At 44.4% G+C, this 20,586-nt stretch overlaps 2 protein-coding genes and 2 long non-coding RNA genes across 4 annotated transcripts; 1 reads left to right on the plus strand and 3 right to left on the minus strand.

Annotated features, from left to right (window-relative positions):
- The first annotated feature begins 621 nt into the window (after positions 1–621).
- LOC117542365 lies at positions 622–4,340 on the plus strand. Its single transcript, XM_034210018.1, has 10 exons — positions 622–926; positions 1,082–1,463; positions 1,608–1,683; positions 1,773–2,239; positions 2,344–2,706; positions 2,817–3,007; positions 3,121–3,457; positions 3,616–3,712; positions 3,832–4,228; positions 4,331–4,340. The coding sequence occupies exons 1-10, from the start codon at positions 622–624 to the stop codon at positions 4,338–4,340; spliced, it is 2,625 nt and encodes an 874-aa protein (XP_034065909.1).
- Positions 4,341–4,962: 622 nt separating this feature from the next.
- LOC117542139 lies at positions 4,963–7,787 on the minus strand. The gene is made up of 6 exons (XM_034209775.1): positions 7,750–7,787; positions 7,502–7,542; positions 7,166–7,405; positions 6,642–6,711; positions 5,728–5,890; positions 4,963–5,279 (listed from the first exon to the last, which is right to left on the minus strand). The coding sequence occupies exons 2-6, from the start codon at positions 7,532–7,534 to the stop codon at positions 5,165–5,167; spliced, it is 621 nt and encodes a 206-aa protein (XP_034065666.1). The 5' UTR covers positions 7,535–7,542; positions 7,750–7,787; the 3' UTR covers positions 4,963–5,164.
- Positions 7,788–7,852: 65 nt separating this feature from the next.
- Positions 7,853–11,657, minus strand: LOC117542273. Its single transcript, XR_004568409.1, has 4 exons — positions 11,369–11,657; positions 9,597–9,680; positions 9,295–9,377; positions 7,853–9,117 (listed from the first exon to the last, which is right to left on the minus strand). It is a non-coding gene; the product is annotated as an uncharacterized LOC117542273 (long non-coding RNA).
- Positions 11,658–17,801: 6,144 nt separating this feature from the next.
- On the minus strand, positions 17,802–18,749 carry LOC117542312. The gene is made up of 3 exons (XR_004568416.1): positions 18,636–18,749; positions 18,227–18,318; positions 17,802–18,022 (listed from the first exon to the last, which is right to left on the minus strand). It is a non-coding gene; the product is annotated as an uncharacterized LOC117542312 (long non-coding RNA).
- Positions 18,750–20,586: the final 1,837 nt, after the last annotated feature.

Raw genomic sequence — 20,586 nt, forward strand, 5'->3', positions numbered from 1 at the left:
GTGACATGTCTTCTCTACTGTTGATGTGTTTTATACTGCACGTTTATAGCCTATATTATTTGCTGTTTCTTTTATTCAAATGTAATTGTGTCAATACTTTATTGATTATACTTTATTCACCAGACACACACCCCCGTTGCCAGATCGTACTTTGCCTTCATGCTAGTCTTTCACGCGTTTGTTACCAGATTGCCTACCCGGTTCCGACCCTGCCTGGCCCTGACCTGCCTGCTCTGCCTGATCCCTGATCCTGCCTGTCCTTGGACTATCCTGCCTTGCCTGCTCCCTGACCCTGCCTGTACCTACGTTGACCGCCTCGCCTGCTCCCTGACCCTCTGCCCGGCCCTGACTCACCTTCTGCCCGCTGTCCTCTGATACTGTTCTGCTGATATCCCTCTGCTCTGGTATTATTACCCATTACCAATACTCCTTGGTTTCTCAAGTGCTGCATTTGGGTCCTTCATAAGATTGTGACAGCTAACATAAGAATTTCCCAATTTGGGATAGTTAAAGTATCTATCTGGTATAAAGCAATGTTAGGGTATCTATTACCTCTTGTAAACCACAATGTTTTGGTATACAAGTTATGTATGTTGATTTTGATTACAGTGAGAAGCAGAGATGGCGACACCTGTTGTCCTCCGCATCGTAAATCCCCAAGCTCCAGGGGATCGACAACAGGCTGTTGTGGTGCCTACCAAAGAGGCCCGTTTGTACAGGGAAAAGAGAAAGGCTTTTCCCACACCTCCGGTGGAGCTGCTCAGCAAGGCCACTGCCATGGCCAAAGCGGAGAAGCTCCTTCGAGCCAAAGGGACACATAAGCCCTCACGCCAGCAGTGCCTGGGAAAGCTGGTCTTGCCTTTTGGCCAATATATCCACGCACCCTTTCACTGGCTAGTGGAGAATGACGTGGGCTACATCACATTGTAAGTTTAATACAATTGTTTGCTAAGCGTTTATATAACTTGTGTTTATGGCTATTATAAAAGTGTAGTATTCATCTTTACAAAGTTCCTTTTCTCCTCATCACAATTGCAGTGCTTTTATGACGATGACACTAAATTGATGTTTATTATTGCAGTCTCCTCGATAGGCACAAGGGAGAAGTGGAGGACCCACACCGGAAGGGAGAAGTGGGGAACCGGTGGGTCAAAGACCTTCTGGCCGAATATGCCGAGAGCTTCCCTCAAGTCTCCTGTCTCCTCGAGGCCAATGTGGATAGGTGGATCTACGGCCAAAAGGGCTTTGAGAACAGCACCTTTGCAGAGATGTGGGAACTCTATCGGCAATTCCAAAGCCAAAAGGACAGTCCTGAGAAAAGCAGCGGTGTTCAGAGGGAAAGGGTAGCCGCCGCACATAGGTCTGTGAGGAAGTGGTTGCGCCTACCAGTGACAGACATCACCAGCGTGCAGTTAAAGAGGTTCCGCACCTACATAATGGACAAGTACAGTAGTGCTGAACAAGTAAGTGTTTACTTGATTATTCCTGTGTTATCACACAGGAAGAGTTGAAAATCATGGTCACATCATACTGTCATATCAATATTTTGGTCATTAAAAACTGGCATCAAATTAGGATAACATTACATTTGTTTTCACTAACCTCAGACGAGTACGCTGGACTCATCCTCGTGGCCAGGGGATGATGCCGAGCTGGTAGCTGCGAGCCAGGCTGTGGAAGAAGGCAAGTGAGACACAGTTGAAGTTATGAAGGAAAACATGTTCAAAAATAATAATCCTAATTCAAATGTGCTTTGTTTGGTACATTTTTAGATATGATCAAGAAAAGGCCCAAAGCAACTGCTTACCGACCTGGAGGCACTGCTGTCGGGCTCGAAGCTGCTGCTCTCCTTCCTGATGTGTCTGTCCAGCCTGAAACTACTGCCGCCACCCGGCCTGCTGCTGCTGCTGCTGCCGCCGCCGCCCGGCCTGCTGCAAAAAAACATACATCTGGTTATAAAACCTCAGCTGGCCATCCCCGAAAAACAAAGGTCACTCCTGTGCGGCCTGAAGATGTTGCTACTGCTGCTGCTGTCCAGCCTGCTCCTGCTGTCCAGCCTGCTTCTGCTGCTGTGAAGGCAAATAAGCAAACATCAAGGCACAAAACCTCTGCTAGCCATCATCCAAAAACCCCGGAAGTCACTCCTGTGCAGCCTGCAGCCCCTGTTGACCCAGATATGTCCCCTTCCACATCCACGGCTTGTGACCTTCCGATGGCATCTCACCCGAGTGACGCAGAAGTAAAGATAGATGTACTAGTGGAAAATTGCTTAATTAAATAATGTTACACCATAACTTCTTACCCTATAAGTCTCTAATGTATTCTATGTTATGCGTGTTACAGGTCGATCTAGAGGGCTGGGTGCGTTTGTGGGAGAACCCTGGTGGCATCCCATCTGCCGACATATCCTGGCTCAAAGAGGACACAGAGAGAGGGCTGTTTACCCCCATACAGACCTACAAGGACATCAAAGGTCAGATCAAGAGGCGACGGGTGATGAAATCTGACCGTATGTGGTTTTATCCCCCGGAACCTCCTGGCTTTGTCGGGGGTGGTCTTCCTACTCCACAACTGTTCTTTAGGAGCTGGGTCTTTGTGTGGCGCCCTGTCGGCGTGTGGAGGTACTCGCTGAAGTGTCCGCGGGGAGAAAACTGTGTCGGCAGTGGGAGAAATGTGCACCTCTCCAAGTCTGGCTTCCACTCCAAGGTCTAAATTCTCTGACATTACTATACAGTTGAAAATGTGTTTCTATGTATGAAATGGGCACTGAAAGTTTTATGCTGGCCTTCATTTTGATTTCCATGTGTATTTTATAGGTACGTCTCATCTGCGATGTGTCCGGCTGGTACACAGTGATCACAGAGGTCCTGTCCTGTGGACCCTGTACCAAGGCAGCCAGGAGCAAAGAGAGTGTGTCAGTGGGCCGGTGGCTTGCGTGGGATAACGCCATCCTATCCCAGCTCAGCGAGGCTCACCAAGCCATCTTTCCTGCCGTCCTTACCACCATGTGTGTATTTCACATTCTATACCAAACTATACTATAACATGCTATAATGTGTGCATTTAAAAAAAAAGTCACTCAAATCAACCTTACAATATTAATTGTGACTCTACTTACAGGCGTGGCGTAGACAGGAATGTCGTGCACCTTCTGAGGGACAGGACCGAAGGGAACACTATGGAGAAGGTGTGGCGGCAGGTACAGGAGAACCATGTTGAGGAGTACCTCCATCGCAAGGACCTGTACACCACCCTCCTAATGAGCATAGCTGCACCCGGAGGGATCGTCTCTGCAATGAGGCAGACATTCCAGGCTCCACCTGCCCAAAAACAGCTCCCCACAGCGCGGCTCTTGCGCCATGCCTTCCTGCTGGCAGAGGCGAACAATGTGCAGGATTACCGGAGCCAGATCTTCTCCACTTTTGGCACGGTGATGAAGATGGATTCCACCAAGAATGTAAATCAAAACATAATTCTTTACTGTATGATGCAAATCATATACAATTATCACACAAATGATGATGTTGTTACATATAATTACAATCTATCACAAGTTACCACATTGTGCTTCCTTTAAATAATAATAATAATTCAATTATTTTAAATACATTTCAGATGGTGAAGAAGCTGTCTGGGCAGGGACGTGGCTCGGCCGAGTGGTTTACCAGCATCGGCAACAAGTACTCCCAGATTGTCACTTTTGTGCTGACTTGTGAGGAGTCTGCACAGAAGCTGCTACCCATGTGCCGTGGATTCATGGATAGGTTCCGGCTGGCCAATCAACCGGTCCCTAAGATCCTGTACATTGACCGTGGGTGTTGTCGTGCTAAGGGCCCTACCGCCGTGGAGACAATGTTCCAGGAGTGGTTCGACGGTGGTATGGTTGTGCGCCTGGACATCTTTCACTGGATCCACCGGACGCAGCTATCCGAACAGACGCGCACAGCAAGTACGCCATGTTCAAGTCCGCTCTGGCCGGGGCAGTGTTGGCCTACAACCGCACCGATCTGGAGCTGCTAATCGAGGCCGTCAGAGCCAAGGACCCGGACACATTCAGGTCTGTGTCGGAACAGGATGTCGTCCGCCTGTACGTCACCAGGGATCAGTTGCAACACCACGTGCGGAGGGTCACGCTCGGAGCGCAGCAAACATTCCGGCTCATCCACCTGGCCATCGAGGAGCTGAAGGGCCCGGCTGGGCTGGACCAGAGTGGAGTGAAAAACACCTGGTATATACAAGATCTCGTACAAAAACATTATTGCAGCTTCAATACAGATGATGTAGCATATAAAGTGAGAATAACAAACTATATGTATATTTGCCTTTACAGCAGCCATTGATGAGATGTGGGTAGCGCACACTGTAAAAATATCCACCGTGAATTCACAATAATTACCTGGCAACTTGTTGCATGACTTTCACAGTAAGGTTCACAGCAATTTACTGTGAATGTCTTCACAGCAATGTATTGTAATTTCACATCCATGATATTACAATGCATTGTTGTAAAGGTACAACTGTATACTGTAACTTCACAGCTTCAATTACTGTGATATTACAGTATGTTACTGGGGAATTACATCATTTTGTTGTACATTAATTACAACAAGGGCCTGTACTTTTACATTTCTATTGTGAAAGTACTGCAGGAGTAGCCAGTAATTTACTGTGAATTTACAATGTGTACTGTGAAAGTACTGCAGGAGTAGCCAGTAATTTACTGTGAATTTACAATGTGTACTGTGAAAGTACTGCAAGAGTAGCCAGTAATTTACAATGATACACGTGCATAACTGTAATTCCCAGCTCCAGTACTTCCTGGAGGAAGCTCATACAATGGTTTCCTGTCCAAGTTTAACAGGAAACCAAAGTGTGAGCTTCCTCCTGGAAGTACTGGAGCTGCACTATAAAAATGCACGTAATGTTATTGTACAATTAAAAACAACACACCAAACGCACAAATGAGGTAAAATCAATGGAAGCCCACTGGCATATTTATTGACAAAATAAACAACAGAGTAAACAAACAGGAACATGAACTAGTTCACCTCAACTATCCATAAAAAACAGATGAACCCTTAACGGATCCTTTAAACAAATAATCCCTCGCAGGTGAACTGACCGTAATGCTTCCCACTAAACTTGTCCCCGCACACCATGCAGTCTATGCAGACCATTCCAAGTCTATCAGCTTCCGGTGAAGGGTGCTCACGTGAGGGTTAATGGAGCTTCGCTTCTTTGCCTTGGAGCCTTTCTCCGGGTTGATGCCCAAGAAGCATCTGTTAATAAGCAAAGATAAGTTTCAGTTTTAAATACACTCATGTATTGCAGGCAGCATTTATCAAGGTGTTCACCTGTGTCTTTTCCCACACCGACTGTTACTAGTACAAACCTGTTGGATCATCCTCTCACAATAACATTATTTGTAGCCTAGCAGAGTGCCTCAGGTACCTCTAACATAAGGTTTACTTACTTATCTGAATTTTGAAGCCATACTATATTGTGAATTAAACCATTATGTCAATTTTTTAACAAGCTAGCCCAGCAACATCAAGTGATGGTGTGGTCCCAATTCGCATATTTGGTTCCAGGCTTCATACTCAAAGCATTTAATCTACTTTATAGCCTCTGTAGAAAGGCATGGACTTAATAGCAAGATAGTGAAACACAAATTTGCATGACAAGTCTTACTGATGACATTGATCATGTGTTTGAGTGTTACAATACCTTTGGATGAACTCCAGTGTGCATGATCCAACGGGATATTTGAGGTTGAAGACATAGTAGGTGCTGAATAAAGCAGCTACCCCATGCAAAAAAAATGGGTGTGGGCCCATTACCACTTGTCCCTCGATGGATAGCATCCACCCAGAAGGCTTCATTGTGTCACCTGAAATGAACAGATACCCCGTCATGCGTTATTGTGGATAGGTACATTCCTAGAATCAATCAAAAATAATACTTGAGCTAGAGATGTCAATACCAGATCCGAGTAACATTCATGATTGGCCAAGGACGAAAAAGCAGGAAAATATACAGTGCAGAGCATGCAAGGACATGACACAGAACCCTCCAGGTGGACAGCACTTTTCTACTCCACCATCAGTGAGGTAGGCTACTTAACAGTCACTGTAAAAGCATCAAAGGTGTTTGTGCAGATAGGAGAATCTGGCTGAACGACAAAGCAACTCCCTAGCCCTCCTCCCTCTGCCTTTATGGATAGACGGTTTAACCTCATTCCTCTATGGGTAGATGGTTACGAGCCCAGCTAGAACGAGAACATGTCAACTCGTCAGACCCCTGAATCATTGAAACAGGCTATAGATTTTAACTAACGCGAATCGCTGAAACATATGGCGTCAGAGTATCGTAAGTGTCGTTTCACAGACTGGACTTTAATGGAGTGCAGGAGAGATGGAAGGCCTTCAGTCAGATTCTCCCCTTGATGCAAAGGAACACTTAAGCTCTTTAGAGTAACTATTCAGTATCCTATACCTCATCGATGGTGGAGCAGAACAGGGATGTCCTAAGAGAAATTATATAACTAGAATAAAAGCAGCAGTGAAGTCTAGCCATTCAGGTCAGAAAAGCAGGAAATCCTGTATAAACAGGAACAATCCCATCCCTGAACATTACATTACCTTGAATGATCAAGCAGGGGGTGCTTGGGAGTGCTGCAGTATTCACTACATCAGCAGCAGTGGCACAGGTCTGTAACAAAGTAACACACAATAGCATAGATTTAACATTATGCAAGGATGAAGATCGTTCATTGGTCAGAGGTAAATCAGAACATAATAAATGGTCTAATAATAATAATAATAATAATAATTACTTGCATTTATATAGCGCTTTTCAAGACACCCAAAGCGCTTACAAATGGACGTCCGCAAACCAATGTGTAGCCCCCGCCTGGGTGATGCTAAGGCAACAGCTAATCCGCGCACTACAGCTCAACACAGATCAGCTCGGCCCATTTGGAGCAACTTGGGGGTTAAGTGTCTTGCTCAAGGACACTTCCGACATGCGGACAGTCAGAGCCAGGATTCGAACCACCAACCCTACGGTCGATGAACGACCAGCTCTACCAACTGAGCTTCAGTTGCCCCTAATGTAATCACTCGTTTAGCATTTTAAATATTTAAATAAATTAAAAAAAACTTACATCAACTTCGAGCATCAGTTTCTCCGTAGGCTCCTTAAAGTAGACCATAAGGAGCTGGAGGATGCAGGCAGCCTTCTCCGAACCCTCTGGATCATAGCTGGCCAGAAATTCCCTGATCTTCGGGTTGTCCAGTTTCTGACAGAAATGCAGGATGGTCTGTCCTCTCTGACCCAGGGCCTCTTGGAGCTTCTGAAGTATGTTGACGTCCGTCAGGATGCCAAAGTGGGAGAAAAGGCCTCTCTGAGAAAAGAGAAAAGGCCATTCCTCTTTGACCTCAAACATCGCTGGTGCAGGCATTCCGTTGAGGTACCTCCGCAGGATGATGTAGGTCCTCACCATCAGAGGTTCTGCTCTCTCTGCCCCACCCATCCCTTCCTCTGTGTACAGACATACAAATACATGTTTGAGAGTACCCAAGTAACAACAATTAAATTCAATGTCCCCACCTCTGGGACATTTTGAGTGTCAAACCTTTAATTTCATGCTCTCATCATTACTCATTCTGAATATTAAGGTGGCCTTTTTGCTTAATGTGGGATGTTTATTCAGGTGTCAATTCACCAAAAATAAGGTAGATTGCATGCCTGAGTAGATCTTCCGCAGATCCCTTTTTCGAATCCTCCAACGTTGCCTCGGTCTCCCCCTCTGGTAACTCTGCTGGGCACCAACTCACACACCTAGGGATAGGAATCATAGGTTAAATCAATACTATTGGGGCCGATCATTTGGACTGGTTTTGGAGTGGGAACATTTCAATTATCATGACAGTTACACTGACGGCGATTATACAAAATCTACACATAATTTAAACATTCAATTCAAATAACCTAAGTTAGTCTAGCATGGCGGTGCCCCTTTAACCCCTGTGCCTTGCATGGTTGCTGATCGCCATTAGTGTGTGAGTGTGAATGGAGAGGACACTGCCACTGTATGTTCGCCGCTTCTCAGTGTGTGAATGAGAAGACCATTGTAAAGCACTGGGTGTCCTGAAAAGAGCTATGTAAATGCAAGGAATTATTATTACTGTAATCTTCAAAACCTTCAACGTACAATAATTGCAATATCTATATTTTGTCCACCCCTACACATACCCGTATTGGTCGACAGGACCTCTCGTCAGTCTGGACTCTCCTGCTACTCCAGTGTTCCTTCTTCCCTCTCGGCTTCGTCGGCGTCGAGCCAGAGTGTTGTTCCTAGTTTTATATTCCACTCTAGTTTTAACTTGTTGGAGAAGAGAGGGGCATTTTACATAACATGTAAGGTTATGTAAAAAAAGGGTTTCGTTCACAACTAATGGCACTTCTGGTTCATCATCATGTTCACCAGCAGCTTCTGAAGATGACTGAATGGGTTCTGGCAATGACTCTGTAGTAATAGACTTGTCTAGTACCAAGTCATCTAAAACTGAATCCTCTGCACGCCTATGTTTCCTGTTAATATGTGAAGCAAAAGTCATCACGTTTGTGAACCTGCAATCACAACCTCTAAATGGGCATTTAGTTTCCATTCCTCCCCTTACGTGTGTCTTCAAATGCTTAATAAGAGAGGCTAAAGTGTCACACTTAAATGCACAAGCCTCAAGCACACATTTCAAGGATGTGTCAGGTGGTAGAGCTGATATGTCAGGCGGTATAGGCCGAGCAGCTTGCAGGTAGCACTTATGCAGCCTATATATATGCGATTTCAGTGCTGTGTGTTTTCTGTACCTCCGTGAGCAATCAGACACCCCACACTGATAGTGAAAATTGGGGGCATTACTGTGCAGCTTTGTGTGCTGAACAAAGTTATGCACCTTCTCAGACACATGCTGACATCCAATATATTTACAGTGGAACATTGTTGTGCGTGGTAACTAGTTACCTACCCAAACATAATTCAATCTGCCTGACACTGAACAGGACGGTTAGCCTGGCTGCCTGACACTGAAGAGGATGGTTGGCCTCTCTGATGACCTAGAAAAAAGGAGACCAGAGAAAGGAGAAATTACAAAGGCAACCAACAAAAGGAATTTTTCAGTTTGCATGCAGATTATGAACATGAGCATGTTGTAAAGGTGTTCAAGGTCAGGTAGTCGAGCATCCCATTTAGACGAGACAGCAGTCACACAATCATATCGAAATGTTAACTACCTTAGCTGCAACAACACTCGAACAGTCACTAGCAATTTCCTCGAGGATGGCGCACGCACACCAGGATCACGAGGATGTCAAATCTGGAATAGAGGCAGTAAAAAACCACCACAGGGAAGCAAGAGAGGTAAGCTCACATAAATGTACTGTCAAACAGTATTGGATGAAGTGATTAATCTCAGGTGTGCTGCACAGGTAACAAATGTCTGAGCTTCAGTACTTCATGGAGGGAAGCACTGGAGCTGGGGACTGCAGTTATGCACAGTCTATAAACTACGGTCTGTGTTGCATACTAGGCCTACCTCCAACTAGGAAGCAATCCGTGGATTGGATTTAGGCAATACACCTCGTCGCGTCGGTCAACACCAGGCAGGCAATCAGTAGGCCTAGAGCAAGATACAAGATCTGTTTATTCGCCATGTAGTTTTACAACATACTAGAAATGTGTTGCTGGTAGGTACTGACATAAAGACAACATTGGACAGGGTGCAGGGACAAGACAGGACAAGTGCAAAACAGGACAGTGTACAAAATGCAGGTAAAAGTAGAAGCTAATTTAGGCTAGAATAGTATAGAAGTAAAATAAGATTTAAAAAAATTGTGTTTTCAGAGAAATAACATTACGCATTGCAATAACCTATAAACATTTCAAACCTATAAACATTGCGAATCTGTAAACATTGTGAAGAGGCAAGAGAGTTTGGTAATCCTTTATCATCCAGAGTAGTGTTGATGAAAGTATTGAGTGATTGAAACTTTGCTCGCCACAGGGTGGCGTCTGTAACGCACATATTAACATAGATACGCTCCTCTGAAATGATTGTCCCCTGCAATTATTATTATCCCTCAATCGAGATCGCTATTCAGCTAGCTAACGTTAGCTTAAACAAACGTAACATGCAACGTTAGCCTAATCTAAAATGCTCTACTACGGCGTACCTTTCATGTGGCTCGTCAGCGCAGACTCTCGCATCGTTATGTTTGCAAACTTTGCAGGAGGCTACTCGTGGGCTTGACCCTCGTCTTAGCCATGGCTTGTATTTGTCTTCTGCTAGCCAACGCTCATTGAAACTGCAACCTCCTGGCACACAGTCATCTATCACTCTCATCAGAATGCCCAGGTCACACGTGACGTAAAACAAACACTTGCAGGTCGCGGGCATAGCATAGCATAGCATAGCGCGGGAAGTCCGCAGCGGAGCTGTTTTATGTAGAAGCGAAGCAATTCTTTTCTTTTAATCTAAAAAGCGAACTATTCAGTCAGACAGCAATTTATTGTAAAAGTAAAGCATTTACATTTTCAAGCACTTTCCTAACCTTGAAAACAACACGTCAAATGTCAAGCATTTTCAAGGATTTCAAGCACCCGTACGAACCCTGAGTAGTACAGTTAAAACCTTAACGATCCGAATAATCGATGAATCGATAGATTAATCGATTATCAAATTAGTCGTGTGTTGCAGCCCTAGTGATGACACGTGGTGACACCAATGTGCAATAGGGTCTGTGACGAATTCATTAAGAACATTGTAAGAGCAACTAACGTTACCAACTTTGACACCGATTTAGATTAGGTCTAATTTGATTAGACAATGTCATGAAACCACCAAGCACCTAGTACAAGAAACATTCATTAGCTAGATAACATCAGCTAACCTACTAGTAAGTTAGTTAGACCATGGCGTCAGAATTCAAACTTAGCAGCAATGCTAAGCTAACTAGCTTATACCAATGGCAATTATACCAGTCTTACCGGTTAAAGTATTCATTGTTCGCTCTTTCATTCGAATACAGCATAAGCCTTCTGCCAACAAATGGAACAGTCAGCAACAGTTGGCTGGCTAGCACCAGAGCCATCTACCATAGCCATATACGGCGCTGGCTAGCACTAGCTAGGCTAACGTTAAGGCCACCTGCTTGAAGGTGGACATGGCTGCTACCAAGCTAATGTTACTAGCTAACGCTAGCTATCTATTCGCTACCATGTACAAACCAACACGACACTACTCCACTGGCGTTCACAATCGAAAGCACATAATATCCACCACTAATCCACATTATGGGCAGTACTTACTTGCTGTTTACCGATGGTAACCGCTTTGGAGAAACTCACAGATGTTCACCTTGACTGTTGCCTCCGTGCGAATTTTCGAAAGGATCGAGGCATCTCTGTTAGGAGGCTTTGGGTTCCTCAATGCGCGATATGATTGGCCGTTCGAGCGATGACGTTCCGTTTCGTCCCTTCAAACGTGACACCTACGGTTAACAGGCAAACCAGTGGACAAATACCCAGAAATGACGTTTTTTCTGGCGTGTATGTCACGTGATCTTCAACTTTCGCAGCAGAATAAAATAAATAAAAATATATCAGCAATTAAACAACATATTCCATTTCTTTTCACACAATACGTCTCCTTTCAGTATCAACACTAATTCGGCTGACTTATATATTTGATCCAATTGGTAGATAGGGACACCTAGTGGTTAAAGCACGTTATTGAAATGTTTTGTTGAATAATCTTTAATCTTTAATAACCTGACTTTGGAAAGGGCTGGAAATATACTTTTTTCACCAGGGGCCTCTAAATAGGGCCCAGATAAGAAATATGAAATATGGGAACCGTAACTCACCCAGACATTTTTTTTTCAATCTAATGTCAAACTCTCACAAAATCCTGTCTAGAGCTAAGGATTGGACACCCTTTGGTGAGGGAGGGAGAGAACATTGAAAAAAATTGAAAAAAGGTGCTTGGCGCTTCGAGACTTTGAGAGTGTGTTGCTTCACTTGTGTGGAACCCGCTTGCAAAATTTGGGGCCGTGGTGACCTTCAACCAAGTCTCAAACTAAGGTTAAAGGTCATGTTTTCATGGCTCTCAGTACTCTAGACGGCACAAAGGAAGGTCCGACAGCTTTGAGCTTGGTGTCGTTGGAATCGCCTCGAAGAGTACATGCAGATTCATCCCTCTGCTGCTCCGAATGTCAAACGTTACGGCTTAAAACGGGACAAAGCCTTCCATTATGCCGCTTTCACTCTCGCTCTTGTGGTGACAGAGCACGCCAATTTTCCCGCATGCTAGGCAGACAAGAGTATTCTAGTTAGCTTTGGTTTGATGTGAAGATGTGATTTGATGTGTCGTTTGTCCCCCAACTCCTCTCCAAAGTTGAGATATGTAATAAAATACTCAGGGGAGTTTCCTGAATTTTCATGCCGAAAGCCAAGCACTAGGCCCTGGGTAAATTAAGACGCTGATTTGGGGCACTTTTTCCACTTTCCCTGGTGCTAGAAACTCAAGTCAGGCATCCCTGGAATCGTTGTAAAAATACATTTCTAGCTAAACGTAATTGAGAATGCAGTTTAGTTCTGTGGGAACGTAATTTTTAGGAGACAGGGTTGCCAGGACACACGCCGATTAGAATAGTCTATTCTGCACATGTGCAATAGTGCACAATTCAAATTTTACAGTAATGAGTTGTGCTCTTTATATACAGTCTATCATGGTTGTGCTAAGATGATTTTGAGTACAGTGCTTTACTGTGAAATAATAGTTAAATAAGGTGAAATCCAATTCTACTGTTTTATAGATATTTTGTTGTGATATTACAGGGGCTTTTGATTACAATATTTCTCTGTAATATGATACTCTTAAATGCTGTGAAATCCTTGCAATTTTTACAATGTTGTTGTGATATTACAACATTTGATGTGATATTACAGAGGATTTTGATTGCAGTATTTTATTGTGAAATAATAGTTAAATGCTGTGAAATCACAAGGATACAGTCCTTTTTACATGTATTTGTTGGGATATTACAGGGGGCCTTGATTACAATATGTCACTGTAAAATAATACTGTTAAATGTTGTGAAATGCTGGTAATTGTTTACAGTGCAGCAAAGACACCTGGAGTGCATCCAGGATCCACCAGGGATGATTATGTATAGGGTGGCCCGTACCACAACTATCAACGGTGTGGACCTGCCCTACTATAAAAGTCTGCGTGGAAGCAACAGCCTGGAGGGATTCCACAAGTCTCTGCCTCACATGATCCCAGGTACACAAGTAGTACACAATATACACGTCTAATAATAAAAAGCACAATTTCAAAAAGCGTATGAACAGGAAAGCAGTTGGAATTAAAAGCAAATTAATCTTCTTGAAATAGAACATGTCAAATAGGAGAACATTAATCATTTCAATTGGCCTATGCATACAAATATGGTACGCTTCAAAATTGTGCTACGTGTTATTCCAGGTTGCAGATAAGCATTTCCCAAGCTCAGTAATAACCAAAATATCTAAGCTGATCTGCAGATGTCACACGTTGCCTGCCCATCTCTTTTCTTTTTTGTTGCGTCTAATGATGGATTTGGTGTAAACACTAACATTTACACAACAATAAAAGCTTTCCGTGACTCTGTCCTCCTCTTCTCAGGTCCCCATTTTGCAGCACGGCCGTATCAGGTTTACCTGATCAGTGGCATCGCACGGTGGAACTGCGACAGGAGCTCCGATGCCGTGTTTGGTGGCAAGGGACGGCATCACAGGACCTACTCGGCGCCTCTCATCCACCGCCTCAACACCCGCTGTCAGCAGCTGTTCGGAGAGACTGTGGAGGAGAATTTCCGGGCCCCCGCTGAGGTGGATTCCAACGAGCTGCTGGGGTTGGAGTACCTTTTCAGCCAGAGCACTGGTGAATCTGGGACCTTTTCACTGGAGGACATCCTCCACGATGGCCCCGGTCCAGATGAGGAGGTAGTTCAGCCCGGGCAGCACACTCCAGATGCCGAGGCAGACGAGGCGTACCAGAGCGACGGGGAGTCACATTGTGAGGGAGACCATGTGCTGGATGCCATCCTGCCCCACATCACATTCATCACAGACGAAACCTCCAGTGTCAACCCGCCCGCTTTTGTAAGTTACTTGGTGTCTTCTAGAATGAAATTAAAATGCACTGATTGATGGGCAATGTACCCATTTCAAGTTACCACATTTTCTATGTCATTTCTTTAACAGGAGGATGCCTGCAGTCAAAACCCTCTTCCCGGCTACCCACAGTTGGAGAGGTTCTGCTCACTGCTGGTGGACATTGGGCTCGTAGGTGACAAGCTGTCCCTTGTCAGCGAGCAGAGGAACGCGATCCTGGCTGCCTGGACCAAAGTGGAGGACCACGACAAACGGCAGCAGCAGTTCAACGAGTTGTACAGGACGCACTGGGGCAACACCCTGTACTGCCGCACTAAGCGCCACAACCTCGTTGATGTTGCTGTCATACAGCGTGTAAAAATGGGCATACGCTATGCACCGGCACAGCAAGACATTAGCGCGCAGAACAATAGGCTGATGTACACGTTGGTCAAACTGCTGTGGCTGAGGTCGCCGCAGGGTTCGCGCACGAGCCCCGAGAAGACCACCGTCTTAAAGGCGTACGAGAGGATCCAGCACCGGGTTTTGGTGGACGACCCGATCCTCTGCAAAGCTGGCTTTCCTCTGCCGAAGATCAACGTCAAGACGGTGCGGGACTTCATCCGGGCTCAAGAGCGCCTCCTCAACCTGCGTGCGACAGATCAGCCGGCGATGTTGTCCAAGACCACTTCAGTTTCCTCTGCCGACTTGCCTCCAGCCCCACACCAGCCAGCAGTCCTCCCTCCACCAGACTACCCCCTGATGCAGTATGTGCCGACACCCAGTACGGCAGGGACAAAATTGTTGAAGGGAAGGAGGGACATGATCCTGCCTCTGTCACATCCTCAGACATCACTGCCGCCACCTGTGTCACTGCCACGGCCACGGTCGGTAACACCGACCCCAGCCCCCAGACCTTTGCCCTCCCCCTCTCCATCTGCAGCAACCCGGGCGATTGCTGGCCCCTCCACAAGGCCCATCGTGCCTGCTGGACGTCCCATACTGCCTGCCACAAGTACCGTCGCCAGACCACCCGTGCCCTCCCTTTTCCCTGGCCCCATCCTGCCGCCTGCCAGTCAGCCAACCCCAGCCATTGCTGGCCCCTCCTCAATGCCTGCCACACAGGCTGGTCTGGGTGCGTCCGTCCCCCCGACAATGACAATGCCTACCGAGTGCAGTCCTGCATCCTGGGCGAGGTCCACGCTATTCAAGCGCAAGGCGACAGACGAGCCCTCGGGAGTAGGAGCCAAAGTGTCCCGGGTTCAAAAGCTGCCGTCGTGCACGTGCTGTGGCCAACCCACCCAGGGGCATAACAAGTACAGGCGCAAGGTCTTCTGCCCTGTGAAGATGATGTCTTCTTCAAAGGGTCTGGAGAAGAACACAGTGTACAACAGTTCCAAACATTTTACAGCTGTTGTTGACGCTTTGGAGCTATGACCTGTTGCTATGTAAATATTGTAAATAGTCATTTAAATGTTTTTAAACTTGCTGTGTTATCATTTTTATTTTTCATGTTGAGTTTTATATTTTTTATGTATATTGTAAATACTTTTCATTTATATATACGTCATTAATGTAAATACTTTTATGTACATTACATGTTACTTGTTAGATGCTTTTATCCAAAGCGACTTACATACTCAATACTGTGGGCAATCCCCACAGGAGCAATTTGGGCTGAAGTTTATCTTTCATGTCGACTTTTATATTTTATGTATATTGTAAATAGTTTTCATTCATATGAACGTCATTAATGTAAAAAGTGTAAATACTTTTATGTACATTACATGTTACTTGTTAGACGCTTTATCCAAAGCGACTTACATACTCAATACTGTGGGGTGAAGTGTCTTGCCCAGGGACACAACGACATGCTGACGGCAGTGGGGTTTGAACCTGTGCTCCCCTGATCCCAACACCAACGCACTGCGCCACAGCCTCCCTGTACATAATGGTACATCTGATTTGTATCCACTTCAGCTTTTTTACCTGTGTTTGTTGTTTCTGTTGCCATCCTTTATACTGAATCAATGAAGGTGAATGGTTGCTCAGAAAAAGCCGCAGTGGGCTAGCTCCGGGACGCCGGCTGGAGCTAGCCCCCTGCGGCTCCGTTAGCTCCGGCGGCCACCACTGGGATAATTGGGTCCCCTATTAACATTTGCTCCTGTTTAGCATTATGGGCGTCATAGCCATAGACTATAAAAGTCTTACCCAAGGCTGAATCATAAACTAAAATGTATATGTATGCATAAAGGGTTACGTCCTTAGCTGGCTAATATGTAGCAAGCTAAGCTACCAAGCACACAAACACCTGCGAACGGGGTTAACATGTATAATATTATCATTTTAGACTTCTTGGAAGTTCTGTTAGTACATTCAAGCGCACAGCACAACATTTTAATCGTCTGGTATTTGTAACAATATTGCCTAAAAGGCACAATCACCACGAACACGGCTAAAGCTAAAGGGTCAAGTACAGTAACTACAACTAACTAACGTTGTAGCCTCTATGGTTGTAGCCTAGCAGAGTGGACAAATTATTGAACTCAACCTCTGCTTAAAAAAACAAAAATCACAGCCCATTCATTTTGCCTTTCTTTCATGCTGTGCAAAGAAAAAGCAACCTCTTAATCCAGATATCTCACCATGACTCACGTATGCATGCATGTGCACGGTTGTAGCGTGACCACCAAAACAGAAAGATATGGACACAAGATGTGTGCAAATGTATTTAGTATCTTATCCATGTGAACATGATTTAAGTGGGGGGGGGACCTAACCTCCTCTAGAGGGGGGCATGCTCCCCCGGGAAGATTTAACATTAAGAGATCTATGGATACATCTCTCAACACCCATATGAAACAGAACTGGAAGCAGATTTTTCTTTTTGGATATTTTACAAATCACTCCCCTTTTAAACTCTATTATTGTTATTTTTAACAACTTTTTTGTTACTGTCATAGTATTTTATACCTGTTTTTTATCTAGTCTCATTAATAACTATAATGATCATATCAAGGTGTGCCTTAACCTCACTGAGCTGAGGTTATTTGAGCCTCTCAGGAGAGAGCTCTCTTCCACCTGGTTGTAGAAAAGCTCTTTAAATGTGTTAGCATAGCTAGCTAACCAGATGCTAATAACAACAGATCGCCACTGTGCTTACAACTAAAGACACAGCCACGCAAACACTGCGGCATGTGTACGGCTCCTTATGGGTACTGCAATATTTTAAGGGCTGGATGGGGGTTCCGGTGCTCTCTGTCAGCACTCCTTTCAGACAAGACATATACCACGTGAAGACACGTTACGCTCGTGTTGGCCAGGAAAAACAGGTACTCGTTTGTTTAATTATTTTTGCAGTCTAGATTTCTTCTTCTTTTTTGAAGTGAGAAGTTGTCCGTCCGTCGGACTGACTCCCCCCCCCCCACCCCCAAAACGAAAACTCTTCGGTTCTCCACAAATTACACAAGTCACCCAAATCAGCGTTAAAAAAGCGGGAGGCGCCGAAAAATCCCCTATTAATGTATTGATTATAGCTCCGGGTCCGTATAGGTCGGCGTCTGGGTCCGGATCCGGACCGCGGTCCGCCTGTTTCCGACCCCTGCTCTAAGTATATCAAGAAAAACTCAGAGAAAAACCTTATTAAGGAAAAAGGGAGAACCTTTAGGTAGGCCAAGTCTTAGAGGGATCCCCTAACAGAACGGCTGAGCATCAAGTGTTTGTGAAGGTTCGGGTTAAGAACATGTGCTTGCGTCAGGACTGATTGCTGCTGTTGCAGCCGCAGTGTAGAGATGGGTGTTGAGGACTCTCTCCAATCAGAAGTTGCTATAAAAAAGATGATAAATAACATAATACAGCAACAAAATGTTGGAAAACAATATTGATATGTTTGCCTTAACACACACAGACATCAACTTATGAGAGAAGTGGAAAATATGCTACAAGGTATAAAAAACCATGAACACAGTTTCCGGGTTATAAAACAACATTAAATCTACTCATAGTATCTGATGCAAATTGGTTGCTTACATTTTATTAGATGAAGGATTGAAGGCTCCTGAAAGAATCCTGAGCTGCACTGCCTCTGATGACTCTGGTCTTGGGTCCATGTGGTTCTGGTTCTGTGGTGCATGGAGAGAACACTAACACCAATGATGCAAATGGGCAATACATACAATCCACAATGGCTTGTTGTCTGAAAATGCTGTAGCACTAAAGTGGAATGATCTTATAATGTGGGATAAAAAGGCTTTGTTTAATTGGGTATTTAGCCAAAATCACTTGTTGATAGGAATATGTGAGGTTTCTAGCTTGAAACATTTGTATATAAATGGAAAACATTACATAAACCATTGATACAGACTTTCAAGATGTACTATATCACTCAAAGTAAATTGAAGACTTGAAAAGATTAAATAAAACAAAGATTGCAACATACCAGGCACAGGTCCAGATCATTTAAAGGTGAAACAGGGGCCTCTTGGGGTGTCTGTGTCCCTTCCACATGGATCAACACCGTCACAAACCAGGTCCAGAGATGTGTACGGAGTAGTCCTAGGTTGCGTTCCGATAATCCAAAAATCAGCTCCTAAATTCTAACCCTATCTCCTATTCCTTGACCGCTGAGTGAAACGTCACGGGGTTAAGGGATAGTGGATAGGAGAATTCAAAAGGACTTAGGAGAAGAGACCGCGGTACTTTAGAGAATCCGACTGCACTTTCACTATCCGACGTGTTTATGATGCGCCAGCGGACGTCATGAATGTGCGTCTGCTGCTGTGGGGAAACTATGGAAACTTACAGATCTCTATACAGAGGACTACAACATGGATGTTCAATAAGAACGAGGGACTCCTGTAAACTCATCTAGAGACTCTGCACCGTGCTCTGATGCTGTTGCTTTATGCTTTATGAACGTGGACAACAGAGAAACATATTCTTCATGACCAAAGTTGGAATTGAAATAAAAAAGGAAAGTGAAACTTCTGCTCATCACCCTCTCCCTCCGGTCCACATTAATACAAATGATCCCAATACGTATGATTGATGAAAATATCTTAAAATAATAAATGTATTTATTATAAACGTTAGTCCTTAACATCTATCACTGTGTATATCACCATTCAAACATCTTTTAAAAGTTGAACAAACCCCACACAGCTCAGTAAAGACTGTGAGATGTTGACTTTATTTGATCATTTCAGTAAAAACTAACGTTCATATTTCTCTTTTTGATTATAATACTGATGAACGTTCAAAACAAAGCACTTTGGCAACTTACCACATACGTTTTAAAAAGCTTAATAAGCACCGTAACTTTCATGATATCATTTCTCGGTCATAATCGGTTGTTTCCGTGAACGGCCGACTGTTGAGTGACGGCAAATGCTGCGGCTGCATTGCATTGTGGGGCAGCATTTTCTCCTCTCCTTTCGGTGAGGGAGGTCCAGTGGTTCCTAAGCTAAAGGAGGTTATAAAGGAAGTTTGAAACCTCCTTTCCTTTCATTTGGAGAATTGGAACGGCACTTATCATGGCTGCCAGTGACGTACTTCCGGGCCATTTCACTCCGTTAGGAAGGTTCCTAAGCTAAATGGACTATTGGAATGCAACCCTCGAGTCCCCTTCTGATTGATCAGTATCCCCTTCTGATTCATTTAGCATATTTAGAAAGTATGCAAAAAAACACAACAGTGGCAACAGATAACCCACAAGTACCACTACACCACAAGCACTGCAGCACAAGAGTTACATGTTTAATTAAAGGCTGAAGTTAGCATTAATAACTGGCTGTTAGCATCCTTTGGTAACTAAACAGGAGTAGTCTAACAGCTATAAACAACATGACAAGATTGGCACTTTAGCGCAACTCAAACGGTGTGTTATACTTTTAAAAATAGTTCATTTGACACTTTAAACTTCAACTGTTTAGGAAGAGATGAACTTAGCTACCCGTTATCGCAATGCTAACGCAAAGCTGCTAGCTGTTAGCCAGTTAGCGCAATGCTAACGGGCTAACACTGGATACGCTGCTAAGCTGTATCCTTTAATGTGTAAATTAATATCAGTTGTCACGCCAGTAAACAGTCTATGAACAAACTCAAACGGTGTGTTATATTTTTATAAAGAGTTCATTTGACACTTTAAACGTAATGGATACATGAACTTACCTAGCAGAAGTCAGAGCAGAATAAATCTCCCGGGCTTGGTGTGACGCATCTGCAAATATCGATGCGTTCAAGGACACAAGGAAATGCTAAAGTTACCGATGAAGAGCGCTGGATAAGAGACTAAATTAGAGTATTTTTGTATTTCTGTTATATAATTTGTTTAACTCCACAGTGTACAAATGTGAGTGGTCAGGATCCATTATCGAAAACACCGTAATGCA

Source organism: Gymnodraco acuticeps, unplaced genomic scaffold (genome assembly GCF_902827175.1).
Source record: "Gymnodraco acuticeps unplaced genomic scaffold, fGymAcu1.1, whole genome shotgun sequence".
Taxonomy (NCBI): domain Eukaryota; kingdom Metazoa; phylum Chordata; class Actinopteri; order Perciformes; family Bathydraconidae; genus Gymnodraco; species Gymnodraco acuticeps.